The 24,091-nt window shown below is 45.1% G+C and overlaps 1 protein-coding gene across 1 annotated transcript; it reads right to left on the bottom strand.

Annotated features, from left to right (window-relative positions):
• Positions 1–8,367: 8,367 nt before the first annotated feature.
• LOC146342958 (vomeronasal type-2 receptor 26-like) lies at positions 8,368–16,314 on the bottom strand. Its single transcript, XM_084808096.1, has 4 exons — positions 16,024–16,314; positions 13,212–13,433; positions 11,483–11,609; positions 8,368–9,278 (listed from the first exon to the last, which is right to left on the bottom strand). The coding sequence occupies exons 1-4, from the start codon at positions 16,312–16,314 to the stop codon at positions 8,368–8,370; spliced, it is 1,551 nt and encodes a 516-aa protein (XP_084664222.1).
• Positions 16,315–24,091: the final 7,777 nt, after the last annotated feature.

Raw genomic sequence — 24,091 nt, forward strand, 5'->3', positions numbered from 1 at the left:
TTAGATGATCTGTCACCCTTCCTGCTATGGTTAGAAGTGGCAACATTTCCAGTGGTGGTTTTAGCACCTCATGTGATCTCACAATCTTCTTAGCCAAAAGCTTCTGCAGGTGCACCGGTTATGGCCAATGCACCATGTTTCAAATGAAAAGTTTGTGGGTATTTTTGGTGCATGATTATTGACCTGTTTATCGAAACAGAGCAGAACACGGGTTTTCTGGGTCTACCCCTCCCCTGCTTCTCACTGCTGAGGCAAAAGCGGTCTTGAATGTTCTAGATTCCAGTGACATCTGGCCTTTTCTTTTTTACTCCTCTCAGAAGTGTGGTTAAGAGCTGGGAGGGCTGTTATTGTGAGAAGAATGTGTTCCCATCACGCGGTCTTCTATGTTGCTTTTTAATTTAATTTGCATTCGGCTTGAGAGATAGCAGGGCAGTTGTCCCGTGGAGCATTATTTCGAAAGCTGCTTGAGGATTAGATAAATAAAAAAGAGACACACCGTAGCATCGGGCATAGGTTATATAGCAGTGGGAATACCAGGTATTTCTTTTCTTATATGGGTTCTTATAAAATGGGTTGTCCCATTTTAAACAACACTGTGAAGAAGACAAGCAGAAGGAGAGTGACAGCCAAGGTCACCCGCATGAGTTTCCTGGCACTCTGGTCACACGAAGTGAGCCTAGCTGTAGCAGTGTATACGTAGCAGTATTCGCCACCACAACTAAGGAAACATCCTAACAAAGAGACAAAGCCCTTTCTGAGTCCATCTTGCCAAGTGCATCCTGTGCTGGGTGCAGGACAGTGCCACATATCTGTTGCATGTACAGAGATGCAGATATGTACATCCACAGTTTTAATTTGCCATGGGAACACAGTGATAGACACACAGCAACTGGGTTGCCAGCATACAGTTTGGAATAGATTAAGGACATGCTGGGGGGCGGGGGGGGAATAGGAATCCCTTCATCCTTGTGGGGCTGGCCTCTGTGACAAGCTACTGGGGCTTTGGGTCAGAGGCTTCTCTGGCTTTTGATGATGATAATGATGACGATGATGATGATGATGATTGATTGGGTCCAGGAGGTTGCAAATTCCTCCTTGAGAGAGGGAGTGGTGCCTGCCGCTTTAAAAGAGGCGGTAATTAGACCACTCCTGAAAAAGCCGAACCTGGACCCAGAGGATGTTAACAATTATAGGCCAGTGGCCAACATCCCCTTCCTGGGCAAGGTGCTTGAGCGGGTGGTTGCAGGACAGCTCCAGGCACTCTTGAATGAAACGGATTATCTACATCCATTTCAATCTGGCTTCAGGCCTGGTTTTGGAATGGAAACTGCCTTGGTCGCCCTGTGGGATGACCTCTGCCGGGAGAGGGACGAGGAGTGTGACCCTGTTGATTCTCCTGGACCTCTCAGCGGCTTTCGATACCATCGACAGTGGTAGCCTTCTGGATAGGTTGTCTGGGTTGGGAGTTGGAGGCACTGCACTGCAGTGGTTCCGCTCCTACTTGGATAGCTGATTCCAGAAGGTGGTGCTGGGGGATTATTGCTCTGTGCCATGGCAATTGTGCCATGGGGTTCCACAGGGCTCTATTCTATCCCCCATGCTGTTTAACATCTACATGAAACCGCTGGGGGAGGTTATCCGGAGGTGTGGGCTGAGGTGCCATCAATATGCGGATGACACCCAGGTCTACCTCTCTTTCTCATCAAAACCAGGTGAGGCAGTGGCTGTTCTGAACCAGTGCCTGGGCACGGTAATGGACTGGATGAGGGCTAATAAACTGAAACTCAATCCAGACAAGACGGAGGTCCTGTTAGTGGGTGGTTCATCTGCCCGGCTAGGTGATATTCAACCTGTTCTGGAGGGGGTTGCACTCCCCCTAAAGGATCAGGTTCGTAGTTTGGGGGTGCTCTTGGATCCAGAACTGTCACTTGAGGCACAGGTGAACTCAGTGGCACGGAGCACTTTTTATCAGCTTAGGCTGGTATACCAACTACGCCCTTATCTGGACAGAGATAGCCTAGCTACAGTTATCCATGCTCTGATAACTTCTCGTCTGGATTACTGCAATGCGTTATACGTGGGGCTGCCTTTGAAAACGGTCCGGAAACTTCAGCTGGTCCAAAATAGGGCAGCAAGATTGTTAACAGGGACTGGCCTGCGAGCTCATATTACGCCAGTACTTTTCCAGCTGCACTGGCTGCCAGTCCATTTCCGGGCCCGATTCAAAGTGCTGGTGTTAACATTCAAAGCCCTTAACGGCTTGGGGCCAGGTTACCTGAAGGATCGCCTCCTCCCATATGTGCCTGCCCGGACCTTAAGATCATCAGCAGCAGCCCTTCTCCGTGAGCCCCTGCCAAAGGAAGAGAGGCGGGTGGCTACTAGGAGGAGGGCTTTTTCTGCTGTGGCACCCCGGCTCTGGAATGAGCTCCCTAGTGAGGTTCACCTGGCGCCTACATTGTACTCTTTTCGGCGCCAGGTGAAGACCTTTTTATTTTCCCAGGCATTTTAGCTTTCTAAATTTTTATCTTTGCTGTTTTAAATCTGTATTTTAAACTCCTGTACTGCTGCTAGGTTTTATTGTGGTTGTATTGTTATATTGTGGTTTTAATGTTCTATATATTTTAAATTGTTTTATTGTGTGTTGTTTGGTTTTAGTTTTTGTGAACCGCCCAGAGAGCTTCGGTTATTGGGCGGTATAGAAATGAAATAAATAAATAAATAAATAAATAAATAAATAAATTGACATTTCTATACTGCCCCATAGCCAAAGCTGTCTTTAGGTATACCTTTAGGATCCAGGGCAACTCTTCCTGTCCAGGCAGGCCACTGTTTTCTCCTGAAAGGACCACCTATTGGGTGGTTCACCCTCAGAGACCAAAGAATTCCTGAGAATTCTTGGAGATCTTCCAGCTGACATGTCCAAGTCTCCTGTCAAAGCCCTTGTCACTCTGTGGGACAACGAAGATGATCAGGGGACTGAATTTCAACGAAGATGATCAGGGGACTGAAAACAAAGCCCTGTGAAGAGAGACTGAAAGAACAGGGCATGTGTAGCCTTGAGAAGAGAGGCCTGAGGGGATATATGATAGTGCTCTTCAAGTACTTGAAAGGTTGCCACAGAGAGGAAGGCCAGGATCTCCTCTTGAGCATCCCAGAGTGCAGGGCACAGAATAATGGGCTCAAGTTACAGGAAGCCAGATTCCAGCTGAACCGCAGGGAAAACTTCCTGAGCAATACAACAATGGAACCAATGACCTAGGGAGGTAGTAGGCTCTCCCATGCTAGAGGCATTCAAGATGAAGATGGACAGCCACTTGTCAGGGATGCTCTGACTTGGATTTCTGCATTGAGCAGGGGGGTGGACTGATGATCTTATAGGCCCCCTCCAACCCTGCTATTCTATGATTCTATGATTCATCTGAACACAGGTTTGTGTCAGTAACAGTGGCAAAGAAACAATAATTCTGCCCTCCCATTGTGTCCTCAGAACATTGTCCAGTGGATCTTTTCCTTGTGATAAGTGGCCCTTTCCAGGGCCCTCAGGGAGGTGTGAAATCATTGTTGATGTCCTACTGTAACTTGTTTGCCCTCTTTGAGGGCAAAATTGCTGGCATTCTCAGCATCTGTGATGCTATAAATTGTGCAGTCTGGTCTATTAGTATATCTAGAGCAAGAGTGTGTAGAAAGTAGATCTCCAGATGAGTTGAATTTCAACTCCCAGCATTCCTGACCACTGGCCATCATGCTGGGAGAGGCTTCTGAGAGTTGATGTTCAAAACAGGATGAAATAATCTTCCCTTTCAGGTCTTGTAGCTTTGATGTGGGTTGGCCTCAAATTCGTTGAGGATCCTGCACTTACTGAATAGGCAAGAATCTTAATCTGATCTCCAGGAATTTGCTTGTACCAGTAGAGATTGGGGCTGGATCCAGAGGAGTGCTGCTACCTGGCTCCTGTACCCCCACCTCTGGTATCTAGAGAATGCTCGGAGAAGCATCACCTATGATCCACTACATAAAGCAAAATCTGTTAGTATAATGTTGGATCCAGATTTAAGGAGCAATCCTGTGCATGTTTAGATAGAAAAAAAGTCCTACAACTCCCAGCATCTCCCATGCTGGCTGGGGAATGCTGGGAGTTGTAGGACATTTTTCTGGCTATACATGCATAGGATTGTGCCGTTAGTCATGCTTAGAGTAGACACATGACAATCAATTGAATCTTTCTCCCATTGGTTGCTATGGGTCTACTCTAAGCATGACTGAATCTGGATCCAACCCACAGTTAGGATTATTACACTTCTATGGGATATATCATATCACTAGACTTAATGCACATATTTTGGCTTCCCTCAAAATTATTCAGATGTTTCATATGAGGAGTCCAAATTAGCTTTGAATTTCACATTTACTGAAATTTCAGCAGCAACTCTAGTAGAGAGACATATCTCGGGGGGTGGGTACCTCACTCTCCCTCTTCAGTGCTTTAATGAAAAACTAATGATCATTTCCATGTGGCAATATATTGTTAATGATCAATTGTTTATGGATTCACTTTGTTTAACTTTTATTTACTTGCAATTCTGCAATTGCAATTGCAGTGGTGGTGGACAACATTTAGCTTGAAAGCCACATATAGTTCCCTCATCCTTTTCTGCAGCCCCCACCTCCCCCAAATGGCCACCTTACTGCCAAATTTTGACAGCACCCAGTGGTGAGAAAAAGGTGCATTTTCCCTTTAAAATAATGTGTGCAAGGAGAATGTGCCTTGTTTTAATGCAAAAACGTGCTCTCCGGGGGCACGGTGTATGCTTCTTACATGCCTTGTTTTAAAGAGGAAATGCAGCTTTTGTCCTTTTCTTTCCACCATCAGGCCACCAAAATCCAATGGTATTTTAGTAGAAGAGTGTGGGTGCAGTCCCCACTGGATTGGGGGGAGGAGAAATTGGCCCCCAGACCCCTGCCCCCAAGTCACTCACCCTTGCTTTATGGGATTGGTTCTTTTTCCCAGACATTTTTATCGGGGGTAAAGACAGACAATAGATACAAGGAGGCCTAATACAGTCAATATTGGTTGTGATGTGCACACCATTTTTTTTAAAAAAAATCCTACTATGGTCACAATAGCCATGATAACTAATTGAACCTTCATGTTCAAGAGCACTATACCTCTGAATACTAGAAGCTGGGAGACAAGTAAGAAGGGAGAGAGGGCCTTCATGCCCTCTTTGGGAATTTCCTGGAGGTGTCTTGATGGCTACTATTTGAAATAGGAAGCTGAACCAGATGGACCTTTGACCCGATCCAGCAGAGCTCTTCTATGGTTGTATGTCAGAGAGTTTTTGCATCCCAGCCCCCCACACACATTTCAATACTTGTTTGACCAGAGACAGTAGCAGGGCAAAAGAAACATGCATCACAATCTTGTACCACTTTCCACCGTCTTAGAGACTCCCCTCTGTTTCCACTTTGAGTTTTCAATCTGGCGGGAAACCCCAACACAGAGCAAGTAAGCAATGTGACCTCTTTGTTATTCATTGCCTTGGTTTGACAAGTTATGATGTTTTTAGAAGTTTACTGAGGTTTTTTCCCTCCATGTAAACGAGGAAAAGTAAATGAATCAATAAGAAATAGTAATTCTGGTTATTTATTTGAAGAACAATTTACACATTGTGTTTCTTTTCCAGATACCTCTGAAAGCTCTTACTCAGATCCATGATCCATGCGGCAGGGAGGAAGGTTAAGATGCCTCTAGTGTGTGTGTGTGTGTGTGTCGATTGAAATAAGTGCAGAGTTCCTACACCAGCAACGGTTTCCTCAAGAGTTATAGGTTACTGATATGCAATCTCTACCTTTATTTAGACTGACAAACACAGGAGAGGATTTTTAAACTTAACTACCTGCCGTGACAAAGGACTTTTTGGTAGCAACAATGGGTAGCAGTAACATGTGAACAGACCCTACCTCTGTGATATTATTTCTATAGAAGATTTTAAGCAGCCCAAATGGCACATCTTCATTATCTCAGCAATGCATACAGCCTCCTTGTAAGGTAAGCCTGTAATTCTGTGTCATTATCTGCATGTTACAGAGCAGCAACTGAGAGAGAATATGGCCATTTGCCTCAGACCACTGAATGCACCACAGATTTCTGCCTCACACTCTACATTACACAAGCTCAGGATGATGCCCCAACAACACTTCCAACATATTATATACTCAAAGCCGCATATTGCTAACATACCCAGATGCAGATGAAATGAGTGAGCCAATTTTCTTGCATGATATGCCTACTGCAAACCAAAGGGAAAAAAAGGGAAACACAACATGCTTGATGTGAAAACTTTTCTTTGACCTGCTCCCACATTTGGAATTCTCCTTCCATGCCATTACAGTCTACACATTTCTTAACCAAGTTCTCTTTGTTGCATTCGCACACCTTCTTACACTGTCCCCTAGTGAACATGTCTGAAGTTGCAGTCAAGTGCTCAGTTCTTTCTCACATGCTTTACTAAGATTTTTTAATGGCCTTGTTTAGCAGCTCAGACTATAAATAGAAAAGAAAGACAGGGGAAAAAAAACCCTTTATGCACAATCAGGGTTATCATCTCTTTTACTAGCTCCGTTCCTTCGCTTTTAAGAGCGGCATGGCATGCAGGAATTTAGCATATGAAGCCTTTGATTGAATTTAGAAAAGACCTCTAAGAGGCTGGCTGGATGCAAAACAAGAAAGGGCTCTGCACCTGTAACAGTTGTGTGGAAGAGTGAATTTATTTATTTATGTATTTATTTATTTACTGATCTTTTCATTAGATTGCTATACCGTCCAATAGCCGAAGTTCTCAAGGTGGTTCACAAAAATTAAAATCACAAAGTACAGAAGAAATGCAGTATACAATCTTAAAACTTAAAACTACAGTATAAAAATACAAGCAGAATAAAACCTAGCAACAATGCAGAGATTTAAAATACAGTAACAGATTTAAAAGAGCAGAGCTAAAAGACTGGTTGTAAAAGACTGACAGCCATTTGTCAGGGATGCTCTGACTTGGGACTCCTGCACTGAGCAGGGGTTTGGACTCGATGGTCTTATATAGCCCCCCCCCCCCAACCCTGCTATTCTATGACTATAACACTAAAATGCTAACATGCTGGAAAAATTTTAAAAAGGGTCTTCACCTGGCACCTGAAAGAGCACAATGTAGGTTCCAGTAAAACCTCTCTAGGGAGCTCATTCCATAGCCAGGAAAGGCCACCCTGCATTGGATAGTTCGCAGCTTCTAACTTCAGGGAGAGGATTGGGCCCTCCAAGAACTTAGGTAAGTTAGAAGGACTGGGCATGGGCACGTGTCAGTCAATCTGACACTTTATTTGTATACCACTTTTCCATATACAGCGTACTCGAAGTGCTTTACAGTTAATACAGCATGAGGAAAATGTTAGGCTTTTCTTTTCCAGGGCTTTACCCACACAGTCAGTTTGTGCAGCAACAAAGCCAACAAACCTCTGCTTTCGAAGCGCTAGGAAGGATCTTCTACTTTGCAGTCCCCATGGCTTCTTCACCAGCTCTCAGACCTGCACCAGAGTGTAGAGTCCTTTCTTTGTCTTTGTCTTCCCTCTCCTACTGGACAATATCTCAAGGAAAAAAAGGCCTCCCTTTTCCAGCTCAGAAACACAGGTCAAGCAGCGATATTGGAAGACTGAGTGGTCTTATTACAATGGACTCAAGTGTGTTGCCATTCAGCAAAGATGTAGGTGTAACAAAGGGATGTGGCAGATTTGTCAGCTGGGCCTGAGGAGCTGTGAATTAAAAGGGAGGCCATTTCTCTATGATTGAATCATAGAGGGGAGGGAGAGAGAGCACAGCCTGACTGACAGTTGGGAATAGTCAGTTTGGGGCATATCAGTTGGGAGAAGGAAGTTGGCCTGACAGAGAAAAGGCAATGGTGTCTGTCCCTCTCCCATGACGATCTAATTAGCTACCCTTTAAATGATCCCAGAGTTAGTGTAGAAAGGGATTGTAGCAATTTTTTTTCCCCTTTTGCACTTCAGTATGTTTTGGGTACATTAATCCTTGTTTTCTATTGGTAACCCTTGCCTTTTGTCCATTGCATAAATGAGCCCCCTTATGAGTGTTTAAAGAGTCCTGTGGAAATCAATTCCTTGTTGACCTCTCCCGAAATGCACAATACAAGCCTTGTCTAGAAGCACCCTTGTCCTCCATTCTTTAGTGATATGGAACTGTGGCATGCTAGTTGATTTGTTTGAGATATGGAAATTTCTTTGAGATTGGCATGTATGGTGTCCTAGGCTGGATCCTGGAATGGGCCTACCATCTCCATTCGAGAAGACACATATGCATCAGGGTTTTCAGATTCCTCCATTTTTTCTCCTTATTAGCTGGTCCTTGTTGTTCAAGTCCGGCCGCATCAGAATAATGTAACATTTGGGGGGAAAGATACAACCCAGTAACCCAGCACTGGAGGCTAAGATAGAGAAGATCTCGACAGCTACCATGTATTTTCCTTTGGTGCTCAGGTAGGTCAGAACAAAAGACAACCAAACACTGCAAAACACCAGCATACTGAAGGTGATAAACTTGGCTTCGTTAAAACTGTCTGGCAACTTCCTGGCTGGAAAAGCCACAGTGATGCTGATTAGGGACAAAAGTCCCATGTAGCTCAGAACAAGATAAAACATGACAACAGACCCCTCATTGCATTGTGCTATTGTCTCTTCAGTCACTGAGTGCATGTCCAAATCTGGGAATGGGGAAGAGGTTGCCAGCCACACAGCACAAACACCGGTTTGAATAAGGGAGCATGAAAGAACGATGGAGTCAGACACTCGTTTCCCCACCCACTTCCTCATGCGGGACCCAGGTTTGGTGGCCATGAAAGCTACAACCGCAGTGATGGTCTTAGCCAACACAGAAGAAACAGCCACTGAGAAGATGATGCCGAAAGCTGGTTGTCGGAGCAGGCAGGTCACTTTCCCAGGTTGTCCAAGGAACAGCAAAGCAGAGAGGAAGCAGAGCAGGAGGGAGATGAGGAGAATGTAGGTGAGGTCCCGGTTGTTGGCTTTGACTATGGGAGTAACTCTGTGTTTAATAAACATTCTCAGCACCAAGGCTGTGATGAGGCTAAAAAAAACAGCAACACAGGCTAAAGAGATCCCTAAGGATTCTTCATAGGACAGAAAAACGATAATCTTTGGAATACACTGATTGTGGTTCTTGTTGGGATATTGATGATCTTCGCATTGGAAACAGTCATCCATATCTGGGTGGGAAAGGGAAGTGGTTCCATTTCAGTTGAAATGAACGTGTTCATTGGAAGCACTGTTGTTATTGCCCTTGAGGTTTGAATGACCTGATGCTGACTGTTATCTCCTCAGTTCCCTCTGTCTACATGACCTTGGTAAAGGGACTATAGAATTTTCTAACTATGCTGCTGTTCATTCCTATTAGAAGCCAAATCAGCAATGGTATTAGCTGTAGGGATGTCAGAGAATTTCTCCATGAATCCGAGGAGGCCGAATGCCAGCGCATTCGGCCCCCCGAAATTTGTGGAGAAATGGTTTGCCCCCTGCCCCGCCCCCGTGATGGGACTTACCTTGTGCAAATGTCCCTGGCGGTAGTAGCTCTGGTGGCGGTGAGGCAGCAGTGCGGCGGCAGCAGCAGCAGCAGCTGCGGCGTCCAGTCTTCTGACCAGCTGCCGCCGCCACCGCCATTTCCAAGTTAAAAAAGAAACGTGATAGGCTACGTAAAGCTTTACGTAGCATATCACGGCTAGATTTTTAAAAAACACCATGATAGGCTACGTAAATATTTACGTAGCCTATCATGGCTGAGTGAAAAAAAAAAACCACCCGCATGTACGCAAATGGCGGCGCCCATGGGCGCCACGATTTGCTTTCCTTATTTTGGCACGTGTAGTCTACGTAAACATTTACGTAGACTACGGCGAAAATAAGGGGAATGCAAATAGAGTTCCCCTTATTTTCGCCATAGTCTACATTAATGTTTACGTAGACTACACGTGCCAAAATAAGGAACGCAAATGGCGGCACACTTGGGCGCCGCCATTTGCGTACGCGCGGTTGTTGTTGTTTTTTACTCAGCCGTGATAGGCTACGTAAACATTTACACAGCCTATCACGGCTGACTGCAGGGACGGAAACGGCGGCGGCTATGGCCGCTGCCATTTGCGTCCCGGCAGGACAGCATTCGCGGCCGGAGGGACGGGGTGCCTCCCCCCCAGTCAGAATTTTTGGGGGGAGGGATGGGGCTCCTCCCCCCCAACCATAATTTTGGGGGGAGGGACAGAGCGCCTCCCCCCCACCGCGAATCAACTTTCAGGTTCAGGTAAGTGACTTTCGTACATCCCTAATTAGCTGGCTTCACTGTTTATCTTCTTGACATGATTTAAAGCATTTAAACTTGTTTAAGATCATTAAGCCTAATGATGTGCAATGTTTCTTTTCTTTACATCATGTTTCACAGGTAGTAAAAGTCAATAAACTTTAGGTGGGGTGAATCGCTGAACAAATGTGCAAGGTGACAGTCTTTAGAGAACTTTGCATTTGGCTGATTACTGAACACCATTCCAAGCATGGCATGCAAAGTACTTGGAGCACCATGGCAAATGTCAGCATGAGGGGGCTGCATACAAGGACTTCTGTACACGAAGCTGGATGTCAGCGCCACCTGTGCCTGCCATATGGGATGACGTCAACAGAATCCGCCCTAATTTAAAGTTGTGAAGAGATTCCAGTTTCTTATGTACACTGGAAATGCATTTCTTCTTCTTCAACAACAACAACAACAACAACAACAGGGGGGATGATTCTTACTCATTGGCAGACCGAGGCTGTGTTTGCACATAAAACTAGGTTGTGGTTTGTGTTAAACATGGTTTGTTGTTTTAGCCATGAATTGTCCTGCGGATGAGCAGACAAACTTTAGCTTGTTTTCCCTGCTTCTGGTTTCTTTCTCTCCTGCCAATTTTGCCCACCTTCAGAGCAGTTTCATCTTCAAGCTGCTCTTGCTGGGTGCCTCTGTTTCAGGGCAGACAGAAGTGCAAACAAGCCAGGGAAAAGCCACAGTTCTGGCTTCAGGCATCACAATCAGCCATTATTGAAACCAGTCAGTCTTTCTAAGGCAACAGTAACCATAGCTTCTATTTGTGATTTATCCCTGATTATTAAACCATGCTTTGTTTGTGGGGATGGTGCAGAAACAACGACAAGACAAATTTCAACAAACCACACCACAGCTTAGCCTTATGTGTGGAGCAGGCCTGTGTCTGTACCTACAGACATTACTGTACTTCTCATGATCTCTTTCCCTGAAATCCTCCTTAGGGTGATAAAGACCACTGCCCCTCTAAATGGTCACTTGCAAATCATAGTAAATGTTCACTTCATAAGCGATGATCTGAATTAATGCTGTATGTTGGAATATATCACCCCTCTTATCACCTACCCTTTTGGTCTGAAATCTTCCCTTCTGGGCATGTAACACAATCAAAGCAGTGGAATTTTTCCCCTTCCTTACTTTTTTTCCATTTTCCAGCCTGGCAGGAGTCGCTGCACACAGAGAGGGGACACACCTATCCATAAACAAGACGCACACAGTTCATTTTTGGTCCACAGGTACAAATTAACTGGCTCCCTCACAGCCCAAAGAAATATTAAGAAGACGTAGGAAATATTTACCATTTTCCAGGTGTAGAGAAAATACATAATTGTTTTCAATTGATGTACATAATACAGATAATCGGCACTTTGATTTTGTATGCAAAGAGTGGTCAAACTACCGTACAATTGTGCTCAATTCCCATGCCAGCAAGGTTATGCTCAAAATCCTACAAGCTAGGCTTCAGCAGTATACGAACCGAGAACTACCGGAAGTACAAGCTGGGTTTTGAAGAGGCAGAGGAACTAGACATCAAATCGCCAACTTACGCTGGATCATGGAGAAAGCAAGAGAATTCCAGAAAAACGTCTATTTCTGCTTCATTGACTACGTTAAAGCCTTTTATTGTGTGGACCACAACAAACTGTGGCAAATTCTGAAAGAGGTGGGGGTACCAGACCACCTTACCTGTCTCCTGAGAAACCTGTATGAGAGTCAAGAAGCAACAGTAAGAACCAGACATGGAACAACCAATTGGTTCAAATTTGGGAAAGGAGTACGACAAGGCTCCATATTGTTGCCCTGCTTATTTAACTTATATGCAGAGTACATCATGAGAAATGCTGGGTTGGATGAATCACAGGTCAGAATTAAGATTGCCGGGCAGGAGAATTATCAACAACCTCAGATACGCAGATGTTACCACCCTAATGGCAGAAAGCGAAGAGGATCTAAAGAGCCTCTTGTTGAGGGTGAAAGAGGAGAGTGCAAAAGCTGGTTTGAAACTCAACATTAAAAAATGAAGATCATGGCATCTGGCCCCATCACTTCCTGGCATATGGAAGGGGAAGAAATGGAAGCAGTGACAGATTTTATTTTCTTGGGCTCCAAGATCACTGCAGATGATGACTGTAGCCATGAAATTAAAAGACGCTTGCTCCTTGGGAGGAAAGCTAATGGCAAACCTAGATAGTATAGTAAGAAGCAGAGACATCACCTTGCTGACAAAGGTCCGTCTAATCAAAGCTATGGTTTTCCCAGTAGTAATGTATGGCTGTGAGAGCTGGACTATAAGGAAGGCTGAGGGCTGAAGAATTAATGTTTTCGAACTGTGGTGCTGGAGAAGACTCTTACGAGTCCCCTGGACTGCAAGGAGGTCAAATCAGTCCATCCTAAAGGAAATCAACCCTGAGTGCTCATTGGAAGGACAGATACTGAAGCTGAAGCTCAAATATTTTGGCCACCTAATGCGAAGAGAAAACTCCCTGGAAAAGACCCTGATGCTGGGAAAGACTGAAGGCAAAAGGAAAAGGGGATGGCAGAGGATGAGATGGCTGGATAGCATCACTGATGCAATGAATATGGACTTGAGCACGCTGCGGGAGAAAGCGCAGGACAGGAAGGCCTGGCGTGCTATGGTCCATGGGGTCACGGAGAGTCGGACATGACTGAATGACTGAACAACAACAACAGTGTCTTCAACATAACACAAACTAGAATTATTTCAGAGCCTAACCCCCCATGACAGAGTCCATTTATGCAGTCATTCCTTGTTACTGCATCCTATAATCCGCACCTCGTTAAAACGCCTGTTCCACACAATTATATCATCATTAATGATGAATCCCTGTTCTTCGCTGGGATCTAACCTTCCAATTTTCACTTTATGAAAGGATTTGTTTGGGAACATAACCATGTTAGTTATATCTAATCCAGCTCCCATTTCTCTGTTTTCATTGAAGGACACAGTTTCTCCAGCTGAGTTGTTAAATGAAACTCCTTGAAGAAATGGGTGGAGCTAATTGAAAGAAAAAAGGGAGGGGTAACAAGGCATTCTTGAGACTCCATGACTAAATTGAACCACAACAGCAACAACAACATATTTCTCAGTGCTGATCCAATTTTATCAAGCTTCAGCTGGCCAATACACTGCATGCAAACGCAGGTAATTTTAAGTAGCGAAGTATATAAAATTGATACATTCTGTTCTTTTCTCAGTAGGGATCACTGTCTAATATAATGTTTGCTGCACAATTTTATCTGTTATTTTCATAACACCATTCAGTTAAAAATATCCGAGGCAGTTTACATCGTGTCATTCTTTTTAAAGGTTTTGTCCCCCACACTCCTCCAATGGCTCACATGAGAACAATAACAAATGACACAGAACATCTCCTCCAGCTTGCAAAAGGACATGACATGAATGGAAAGGGGGATGAGGAGCAAACAGGAAAACTTGCAAACTTGGGCAAGAGATCTAAATGTTAGAATAATCATTCAACAGCAGAGAACCATAAAAGAAAGCACTACAAATGATCACAGCATATATATATATATATATATATATATATATATATATATATATATATCTCCGAAATTAAAACCCTTCGGGGTAAAAAGGTCTTCACCTGCAGGATAAGCATTATCCAGGTGAACCTCCCTGGGGGTGGACGGGGAGGAAGTGTCTAGGCTTGCACATGTCTGGACATGAACATGATCCTATGCATTTCTAGAGAGAAAAAAGTCAATGCTAGGAGTTTCAAGAATTTTTCCCCTGTCTAAACATACCTAGGATTGCACCCTTAGATGGCTTTGGAAGCAGATTAGACAAACTCAAGGAGGATACGTCTATCAATGACTAATAGTAATGATGGCTTTACGCTACCTCTACTATCACAAATGTTCTGCCTGGATGCATCTTGTTGGCCTCTGTGTGAAACTGATTATTCTACTAGTTAGGACTAGGTGCTCCTTAGCTATCTGTTTTCATGATAGCTATGGTTAGGCTTTCTTTATACAGGAGTGGTTGCGGTGGTAGCAGGTGCACCAATTCTCGAGGGAGAAAAATGTTCCATGTCACTGATGATGCATATACCACTAGTACAGAGCTGCATCACTGAACACCCCAACTGTGCAGCTGACTCTTTAGGGGGCATTTAACCCAAGGGAAAACAAGTTGAAAACCATCTCTCTGGACAGACCATGCAACAACCCACCCACACACCAACAGTTCTTCCATCTTGTTGGGACTGCGCTTTGATTCACCTTTTCATAGTGGAGGAGGTTGGATGCTGTCTCTCTCTCCTTGTGCAAAACCATTCATGAAAATAAACACATTTTATTATGAAGACATTACCTTCCAGGGTTGGACTTCTTGAAATTCAAGCCAGTTACCCCGTATCTTTGCTTGGTGGTTGGATCTAGTTGAATACAAGTTGTGTAAAGCATGTGCCACAGCATAGACAGCATTATAGACACTGTAACTGTGGCCAGACATGCGCATTTCAAAAATGGCTGCAGGAAGGAAATCTAGCTTCTCCTCCCCAGTACATGTTTTATCAACATTCACTGGCACCTTGGAATTTGGAATTGAACAGTTGAATGCTTGCTCCCAGAAATCCTTGATAAAGCCATCTCCCTCTGTACTGTAAAGTCTCAAGTTCTGAAGATATGCCTGGAAGTCTGGAGGTTTTATTGGAGTGAACTGCAAAGAAAATGGTACCTTCAAATATCTCAAAATACCCACTCTGTAACAGGCTGTTTACTGAAAAATCAACCTGGGCTGTCATGACCCACACCTTTCCAACAGATGTGTCTTCCTTATAATCAGGATCTGCTACAATGATTAAAGCGATGAGCCACATCAGAGTTATAGTTTCACCATAGACAACAAATGTTCTAGCTTTCGTATCCATGAAAGGTACATAAATACGTTGGGCCCTGATATCAAGTTCATGAAAGGCATGAAAATGACCTTGGTTTGGCATTCTTTCACTGAAAGCTGAACAAATGCCATTCTTGGAAAGCAATGGCTCCATGACCTGCAAGAAATGATCTCCACTGTCATCATCCACAATAAGGAGTCCAAAACAGGCCCATCCAAAATGACGAAGTAATGAAATAATCCCCATGTACTGAAGGTTTTCATTTGAGGCCATGCGATAAAAGCAAGGGAACTGTGTTACCTCAATTTCTTCTGGGGCAAATGACCCATATGTGAGCTAAAAGGAAATGAACAGATATTATATATAAATATCTGACTGCATACGTACCTGCATGTTCCTCTTTTAATATTGGATGAGGTAAATTCCCCATTTGAATTCCCAGTTTCAGTTAAAAATAGTGTATTAAATGTCAAGCCCTCTTCAGATTGAAATGTGGATGCAGTTTCTGGGAAACATTCATGAGCAATAATTTCTTACAAATCCCTTAGTCTAGTCTGTTTTCTCTTCTTCCAGCTCTCTGAGCCTGTTTTACATGTGGCTTGTTTTCCACTCAGTCAGCTCTCTCCTACTCAGTGACCCATATACTCACTCCCAGAATATCAAGAGAATCTTGAGTTACATGTCTGATCTGTGAATTCCCACTGCCCCATGCAAAGGTCTTACCTGTGCAATCTTGAAGAGACTTAAGATGTCTGCCATATGGAAGGAGATATCGGAGGCAAGTCCCCCGATAATGGACATTAGATTTTTCTGGGTGCCACAGGCATAGTTGGGGACAAATCTGTGTGATTTGAAAAGCAGATCGAGAGTGGTACGATATGTCATCCTCTCCTGGTAGTAGCTGTCATAGATGTGGAAACCCAGTGTTACATTGGCCAAAATCTTGGGATTCTCATTGATTTTATTTATTGCAAATGCCAAGGCCAGGGTATGCTGGTAGAACTTCGTTGTCATGCTGCAAAGAGAGTTATACACTGCTTTCACATTTGAATTGTTACAATGTGTAGGGTTATTATACCATTTAGAAGTTCTATCTGGCACCATACAGATTCCGGACTATTAAAGTACAACTTGACGAGTAACTTTCTAAAATTGGGACAGGGGGAGCCCTCATTATTGGAGAAACAGATCCAGACAGAGAGAGAGAGACGGAGATCCAGAGAGAGAGAGAGAGAGAGAGAGCTGACTGAATTAAAAACAGTTGTCCTATATACACATGAAGCAGGACAGCATGGGACTTTTCTGTGTCTGGGGTCCTGGTTTTTAAAGGAATTTCACCCTTGCAGGGAAGAAGAACATGGACGTACTGCTTCCATGACGTGGAAGGTAAGGCAAGCAGTTCTGACACTGTTTCTTTGCTTTGGGGGGCATGAGTAAATTTAAAAGTGCCTTAACTCTTCTAGGTTTTTTCTTTGTTGGTTACAGTGAGCTGGGCTTCACATGCCTCTTCCGCACACTCCCTTAGGTGCCCTTTTCAACCCACTATCTCTCACATTCAGTTTGTGCACATACATGTACACCTAAGCAATTCGCAATATTGGGGATAATAATATAGTAATAAGTCCATTGAGAAGACAATGTTCTGGAGAACGATTGAGCCCTATTACATGGGAAAGAAGTTGCACCACTTCCTGTGGAACATGGGTGGGAGGGTGCTGTTGCACTCATGTCCTCCTTGTGGCTTTCCCAGAGGCACCTGAGTGGTCACCGTGTAAGCAGAATGCAGGACTAGATGGGACTTTGTTGCGATCCAACGTAATCCCGCATAACTCTTCAACACTGAGTCTGCTGTAGGTCCATTAATGAACCAATAGCGAAGAACTAAAACCCCACGAAAAACAGATCACTATGGCCAAACTGAATGTGTTGCTAAACAAAGGAGCCTATGTTTCTCTCTCTCTCTCTCTTTTTATGGACAGCCGACATCAGCTGCAATGATCTGTATTAAGACCATTGCACACAAGTGGCTGTTTAATAAGACTCCATCTTGTTAATATTTAAAACATTGAGGAGGGAAGAAGAAGAAGAAGAAGAAGAAGAAGAAGAAGAAGAAGAAGAAGAAGAAGAAGAAGAAGAAGAAGAGGAAGAAGAAGATCCCCTTACATTGGAAGATCAAAGCCTGGTTCCTGAGAAGGGTGTTCCTTGAAGGAAACATCATAGGAAAGAAAGAGGATCTGTGAGGAGATCCCACCAACGAGGAGGTCCCCTGGCTGAAACCATCCATGTGGCACAGGGAGGGGATCACTTTTAGGGCAGTTCATAGTGTCTGCGTTGTGTGCCATGTGAGGCAGCAGAATCCAGAGCCTCACCAACATCATCTCCATCCGAGACAAGGACTTCTCTCTGGGTGCAGACACTGCTGTGCTCTCCTGCTGCAGCCTTCTTGCTGGCAGCGACCTCATCTAAGGAAGCAGCAGTGGATGGCAGCCAGCTGTGCCAATGCTCTACGTAAAGAGAAGCCTTGTCTTTAACATATTATAACTTCTTGACACCCATCCATAAGATTGGGGCGGGGGGTGGGGCATGGCTTGAATGATACACAGCTTGAGGCCTGGAGTAGACAATGAAGGGGGGGCACTGTATGAGTGCAAACTGACGGAGTCCAGCCCACCTCTTGCTCCTCACTGCAGCTCTCCGTGACACAAGTGGGAGGATTGTACCTCTTTCAACTTGCTTGTAGATTGTTATGAGGAATCAGTTCCTTTCAGGTAATGACAGGGGAGATAATTCCCTCTGCAAAGCTCGACCTCCCTGGGGCACCACAGTAAACATTTCTTTCCTCCTCTGCTCCCTTGTGTGGCTACGACTCAAGGATGGGATCAAGGGAATAACCATGGGCAACACCAAAAGCAGAGCTAAGCCCTAGATGGAAACTGGACCGATGGAAGACAGATTTACCCTAAAACTGGCAGTCCTCCTTTTGAGCTGCTTCTCCTTTCAATCCATCATGTTCATTATGATAACAATAATTTCCCTCTGTCTTTCTTTCCTTCTTTTTGCCGGTAATAATTTATGGACTTTTGCATCACCACGTTTTGTCCAATCAGGGGGTGAGTGGGGATTTCTGCCACCAATTCTGCATGGGGGGGTTAAACCCTCCCTCCCCCAGTGCCACAGCAACGTTAAAAGACTTTTAACAGCAAAGTTGTTGCTAAAACTGGATGCTAAAATGTTGGGAAAATAAAAAGATCTTCACCTGGCAAATGAAACAGCACAACGTTGGTGCCAGGCAAACCTCTCTAGGGAGCTCATTCCGCAGCCAGGGTGCCACAACAGAAAAGGCCCTCTTCCTGGTAGCCCCCCACCACACTTCCTTTGGCAAGGGCTCCTGGAGTAGGACCCCTGAAGATGATCTTAGTGTCCAGGCTTGTACATGTGGGAGGAGACAATCCTTCTGATAACCTGGCTGCATATGCTTTAGGGCATTGAACGTTAATAGCAGCACCTTGGTTCTGGTATTAGACGAGAGGTTATCAGAGCCTGGAGAACTGCAGTTAGGCTATTTCTGTCCAGCAGGTGTAATTTGTGAAGTGAGCTATAGCTGCTGAAATTCCCTCTTCCATGCAACTGTTAAAAGGCCAGGAGACCTGTCCTTTTTTAGCCACTCTGACTCTACTGCAGGATAGGGAAGGGAGAACCAGGGCTGCTTGAGCTCAATGACCTTCCCCAAACACTACTTCGAACCTCAGTTCACCCACTCCCAATTTCATTTGTGACTCGGGAAGTATGAGATATGTGTTTGGCTTAATTTTTTCTCAGGACTAAGCCAGTTCAGACCTTCCACACCAAACTAGGGATGGTGGAGAATTCTGCTGCGGACACAAATGAGGCCAGATTCTTTGGAATCCGGCCTCCAGAATCTGCAGCGGAATGGCACCCCTCACCTCCGTCTCCCGAGGATCCCCCGAGGACTGGTACTCCTGCTCCGGATCCTCAGCCATACGACAATGGCGGCTGCCATTACCATTTTGCTTGGAGAAAGACAGCCGCAAATGGTGTAGTGGATGCCACTTGCAGCCATAAACCCTGAGTTTTACGTAAATAGAGCCGTAAATGGCTGGAATTAGGTAAAACTCAGGGCTTCATGGCTGCAGAGCCATCCACCACCCCATTTGAGGCTGTCTTTCTCCAAGTAAAATGGTGAAGGGCGGCTGCCATTGCCGTATTGGCTGCGGTTGGAACTGGACTGCTGCACCGCAGAATCAAGCTGATGTGGAGACACTCCAGAGGATTCTGGGGGGGAGGAACGGATCGCCTCCCCCCCCCAGACACCCCCCTCTGGAACGAAAGGTAGGGGCTCCATACATCCCTACACCAAAAATGGGTTTGGACACAATCAGTGGTCAAAGTCTGCACATTTTCAAGCTGGGAATGCAAGTAAGGGGCAAACAGGAAAAAAAAAGGCGTTCAACAGCATGTGTAAATTTATAAAATGCCCATGAAATATGCGTGCTTTTGAAAAATGTAAACAAATATGCTTTAATGCATGGGAGAAGAATGTGTACTTTTCAAAGATGCACACCGTTGCTGCATATATTTGGAAAATATATGCATGAGTCTACGTATGGGGTTTTCATTCAAGAACAAAAGACAATTCTCATAATGTGATATGGAGTTTATTTGGAGTCAGTTTCAACAGGAAATTAGGAGAACTTTGGAGAAAACAACTTTTGCTGTGTCATACATCTTTATTTGTTGCCATCGTTGTTTTCATTCCAAAAAGGCGCATTTCAAATGGGAAAAGTGTATATTTCTGTGAGCATTTTCCAATAGTCCACACTTCCCTCCATTGACCCAAAGCATGAAAAAGCATTTTTCAAACACCATCACATGCTCGGGAATGTGAGAACTTTCCCCCAAATGCACTCCCATTCATGTTCAGGGACAAGCCCAGGGAAATTTCTTATGATTTTGAAATGAAATTCTTTCATTTCAAATGAAATACATTTGAGTAGAATACATGTCTACAACAGAATCAGACCCAAAGTCCACCTACCCTATCGAAACAACCGTCCTCCCCTGTTTGGTCTCCAGTATCTTACATTCAGAGGCATACTGCCTCTGAATATGGAGGGTTTAATTGGCTAGTAGATGTGGATCAATCTTTCCTCTATGTTTTTGTGAAGTCCTTTTTCACAGCCATCTAAGCTAGTGGCCATGACCACATGGAAATGAGAAATAGAAAAAGCTGAATGGTTTTTGTTTTGTTTTGTGTGTGTGCGCGCGCGCGCAGGGGTGCGTGTGTGCGTTTGGTATGGCAAGCTGATGCTGTGGACAGTGGAACCAATTAACTAGGTGGACTCTCCCCCCCCTCCCACACTGGAGGCATTCAAGTTCATAGAATCATAGAATTATAGAATAGTGGGGTTGGAAGGGGCCTACAAGGCCATCGAGTCCAACCCCCTGCTCAATGGAGCAATCCAAGTCAGAGCATCCCCGACAGAAGGCTTTCCAGCCTCATCTGGAATGCCTCCAGTGTGGGAGAGCCCACTACATCCCTAGGTCATTAGTTCCATTATCGTATTGCTCTAACAGTCAGGAAGTTTCTCCTGATGTTCAGCCAGAATCTGGCTTCCTGAAACGTGAGCCCATGATTCCGTGCCCTGCACTCTGGGATGATCCAGAGCAGACGCTGGTCTTCTTCTCTGTGACAACCTTCCAAGTACTTGAACAGCACTATCATATCTCCCCTCAGTCTTCTCTTCTCAAGGCTAAACATGCCCAGTTCTGTCAGTCTGTCCTCATAGGGCTTTGTTTCCAGTTCCCTGATCATCTTTGTTGCCCTCCTCTGAAACTTTTTCCAGGTTGTCTGCAGCCTGCTTCAAGTGCGGTGCCCAGAACTAGACAAAGTACCGCAGATGAGGCCTAACTAGCGTTGGGCGGATTCCCTACCTTCCGGTCCTTGGGAATCCGCCCGTGGGGGGAGGGAATTTTGCAAACTTCACTGAACACGGAGTAAACTGGGTTTTCGTTCTACCAGGTCTCCCTCTGAAATTTGGTTGCCTGGGTATGGTGTAAGAACAGCAGACGCCGGCGTATCCTTTTGGCTGACCTGCCATGTCTCTGGTTATTCTATCAGCGCTGGCTATTATCAGAGCTGTGTCCACCAGGCACCAACGAAACAGCTGGAATAGGTTGTGAGCGGATGCAACAGTGGTTCCACCTGGTATAAAAATGTATGGCTCGGCCTTCCAGAGCAGGACCTCTGTCTAAGGTGATGCTTCCAAGAATGAATATTCTCTCCAGCTGAGCTCCCTGACAGCTGCAGACAGAGCCAGACATTACTCTGCCAGGGATCAAAGTGGCACAGAGCCAGTCTGATAGTAGTATGAACAGGGGAAGTGTGTGTATCTGTGTGTGTGTCTCAGACAATTAGGTGGTCTTTGAGTAATCCCTCTAAGGCAGAGCTCCAATTTTACTTAAACGGAATATACCATTTCATTCTTTCTTTCTTTTTAAGTCTGTGGTCACTCATTTGCACATCATGAATTCATGTAATGTATTTATTTATTGAATTTATATACTGATCTTTGGGCAGTCCACAAAACAATATGTCCCCATTCTCCCCAGCAAATCCATCTGTACGTTCATGAACAGCTGGATAGAGCCATGCATACCAATTATTCACCATACCTTCTGAGATGATTGTCCGCCTAACAGGGCATATAGGAATGTCGAAATCAGCGAAACCCAGGTTCTCCAAGTTCCACCTCAAGGCTTGGTCTGCATCAGATTCTGACCATTCTTGTGTTTTTGTTTCACATGAACATTGCAAAGTGTTTGGGGGCATCCTTGGGGGCACACTCAAAAGAACACCATCTTGGACTATTGATTCAAGGGCATTTGGGCCATTTTAAAAGTCTGCATTTTCAATGCATCTTGTAATAGAATAGTCATTCTTTGAATGCATCCCAACCCCAACAACCCCTGTGAACAGCCTTGTAAGCTCAGGAATGTATGAGCTCTGACCACAGGTTGTGCTCACATTTGGTTTTGGGAGGTGCAAGCAGGGCAAATGCTGAACAGAAATGAGCTGAAATGAATTCCTCATGCATCCCTAAGAACATTTAGCACTTCCTCATATTTCTTTATCTCGGGACTTATCACACATCTCCTGCAGTCGTCATTTGATATGCATCATTTTTCTGGTATGATTAAAATAGGCCGCAATACAATGTCCCCTAGGAAACATCTGGGGGATATATGATATTTTGGTGTCTGGGAACCAACATTGGAACCAGGGCTCCAAGCTTGGAGCCCAGCAACAGTGGTTCCCCCATCCTCCCCAGCTCCCTTGTAGCCATGGCAGTTCTCTCCAAACAGAATGTGTCTCCGTGCTCGTAAAAGCAGTGCAGAGATGTCAACATGGGGTGGTTGTTGGGGGCGGGCAGGGGAGGACACCATGGAGGTTGCTTTCTGCATGTCCTAGCCTCCTTCACTTGTTCTCCCCAAAGCCACCCCGAGAGGGGTGAAACGCCAGGTGGCTGGACCACAGAGTTGAGGACCCAGACTGTAAAATCTAATCTGTCTTTGTCTTCCCCCTCCTGCTAGCCCCTCTCTCAGGGGAAAAGAAGCCCTCCGTTTGCCAGCTTAGAGACACAGGCAAGCAGGGACTATTGAAAGACTCAGCAGTCCCATTACAATGGACTCAAGTGTGTTGCCATTCAGCAACAACCAGGTGAACCAAAGTGATGTGGCAGGTTTGTCAGCTGGGCCTGAGCAGCTGTGAGTTAGGCTGTGGATTAGGCTATGGATTAGGGAGATCACAGCCATGATTGATTCATGGAGGGGAGGGGCAGAGAGCACAGCCTGACTGACTGTTGGGAATTGTCAGTTTGGGGCATGTCAGTTGGGAGAAGGCAGTTGGCCTGACAGAGAAAAGGCAATGGTGGATTCAATCTCAGTCTGTCCCTCTCCCACGCTGATGGAATTATGTGACACTTTAAATGATCCCAGAGTTAGTATAGAAAGGGACTGTAGCAACTTTGTTCCTTTTGCACTTCAGTACGTTTTGGGTATGGTCATCCTTGTTTTTCATCTGTAACCCCTACCTTTTGGCCATTGCATAAATGCACCCCACTGTGAGCGTTTAATGAGTTCTGTGGAAATAGTTTAGAGATCAGTTCCTTCTTTACCTCTCTTGAAATGCATAATACAAGCCTTGTCTAGAAGCACCCATATTCTCCATTCTTCAGTGATATGAAACTGAGATGGGCATGTATGGTGTCCCAGCTGGATCCTAGAGTGGGCCTACCATCTCCATGCCAGAAGACAAAAATACACATCGGGGTTTTTAGATTCCTCTATTTTTTCTCCTTATTAGCTGGTCCTTGTTGTTCAAGTCCGGCCTCATCAGAATAATGTAACATTTGGGGGGAAAGATGCAACCCAGTAACCCAGCACTGGAGGCTAAGATAGAGAAGATCTCAGCAGCTACCGTGTATTTTCCCTTGGTGCTAGGGATGGCGGAGAATTTCTCCCTGAAACTTCGGGGGGCCGAGCGCCAACGTGTTCGGCCCCCCAAACAAGTTTCAGAGAGAAATCCTCCGCACCCCCCCTGCCCCCCGCACCCCGGGTCCGGCCGGCGGTTCGGCGGGTGTTCGTGCGGGGCGGGAGCGGCAGCCGGTCTTTCGACCGGCTGCCGCCGCCGCCGTTCCAAGAAAAGAAAAGAAAACAACGCCCCCTGATAGGCTACGTGACGATTAACGTAGCCTATCACTGCTAGATTTGC

This window comes from Heloderma suspectum, chromosome 6, assembly GCF_057233095.1.
Source record: "Heloderma suspectum isolate Gila_16-S chromosome 6, 16-S_ref, whole genome shotgun sequence".
NCBI classification, from domain to species: Eukaryota; Metazoa; Chordata; class Lepidosauria; order Squamata; family Helodermatidae; genus Heloderma; species Heloderma suspectum.

Coding starts and splice junctions, on each gene's coding strand:
- LOC146342958 (XM_084808096.1), bottom strand. CDS start 16,314: ATGACAACGAAGTTCTACCAGCATACCCTGGCCTTGGCATTTGCAATA. Junction 11,610..13,211: donor GGAACAGGCGTTTTAACGAG/GTGCGGATTATA, acceptor GTTTATGGATAG/GTGTGTCCCCTCTCTGTGTG. Junction 9,279..11,482: donor GAAGATTTCAGACCAAAAGG/GTAGGTGATAAG, acceptor TTTCCCACCCAG/ATATGGATGACTGTTTCCAA.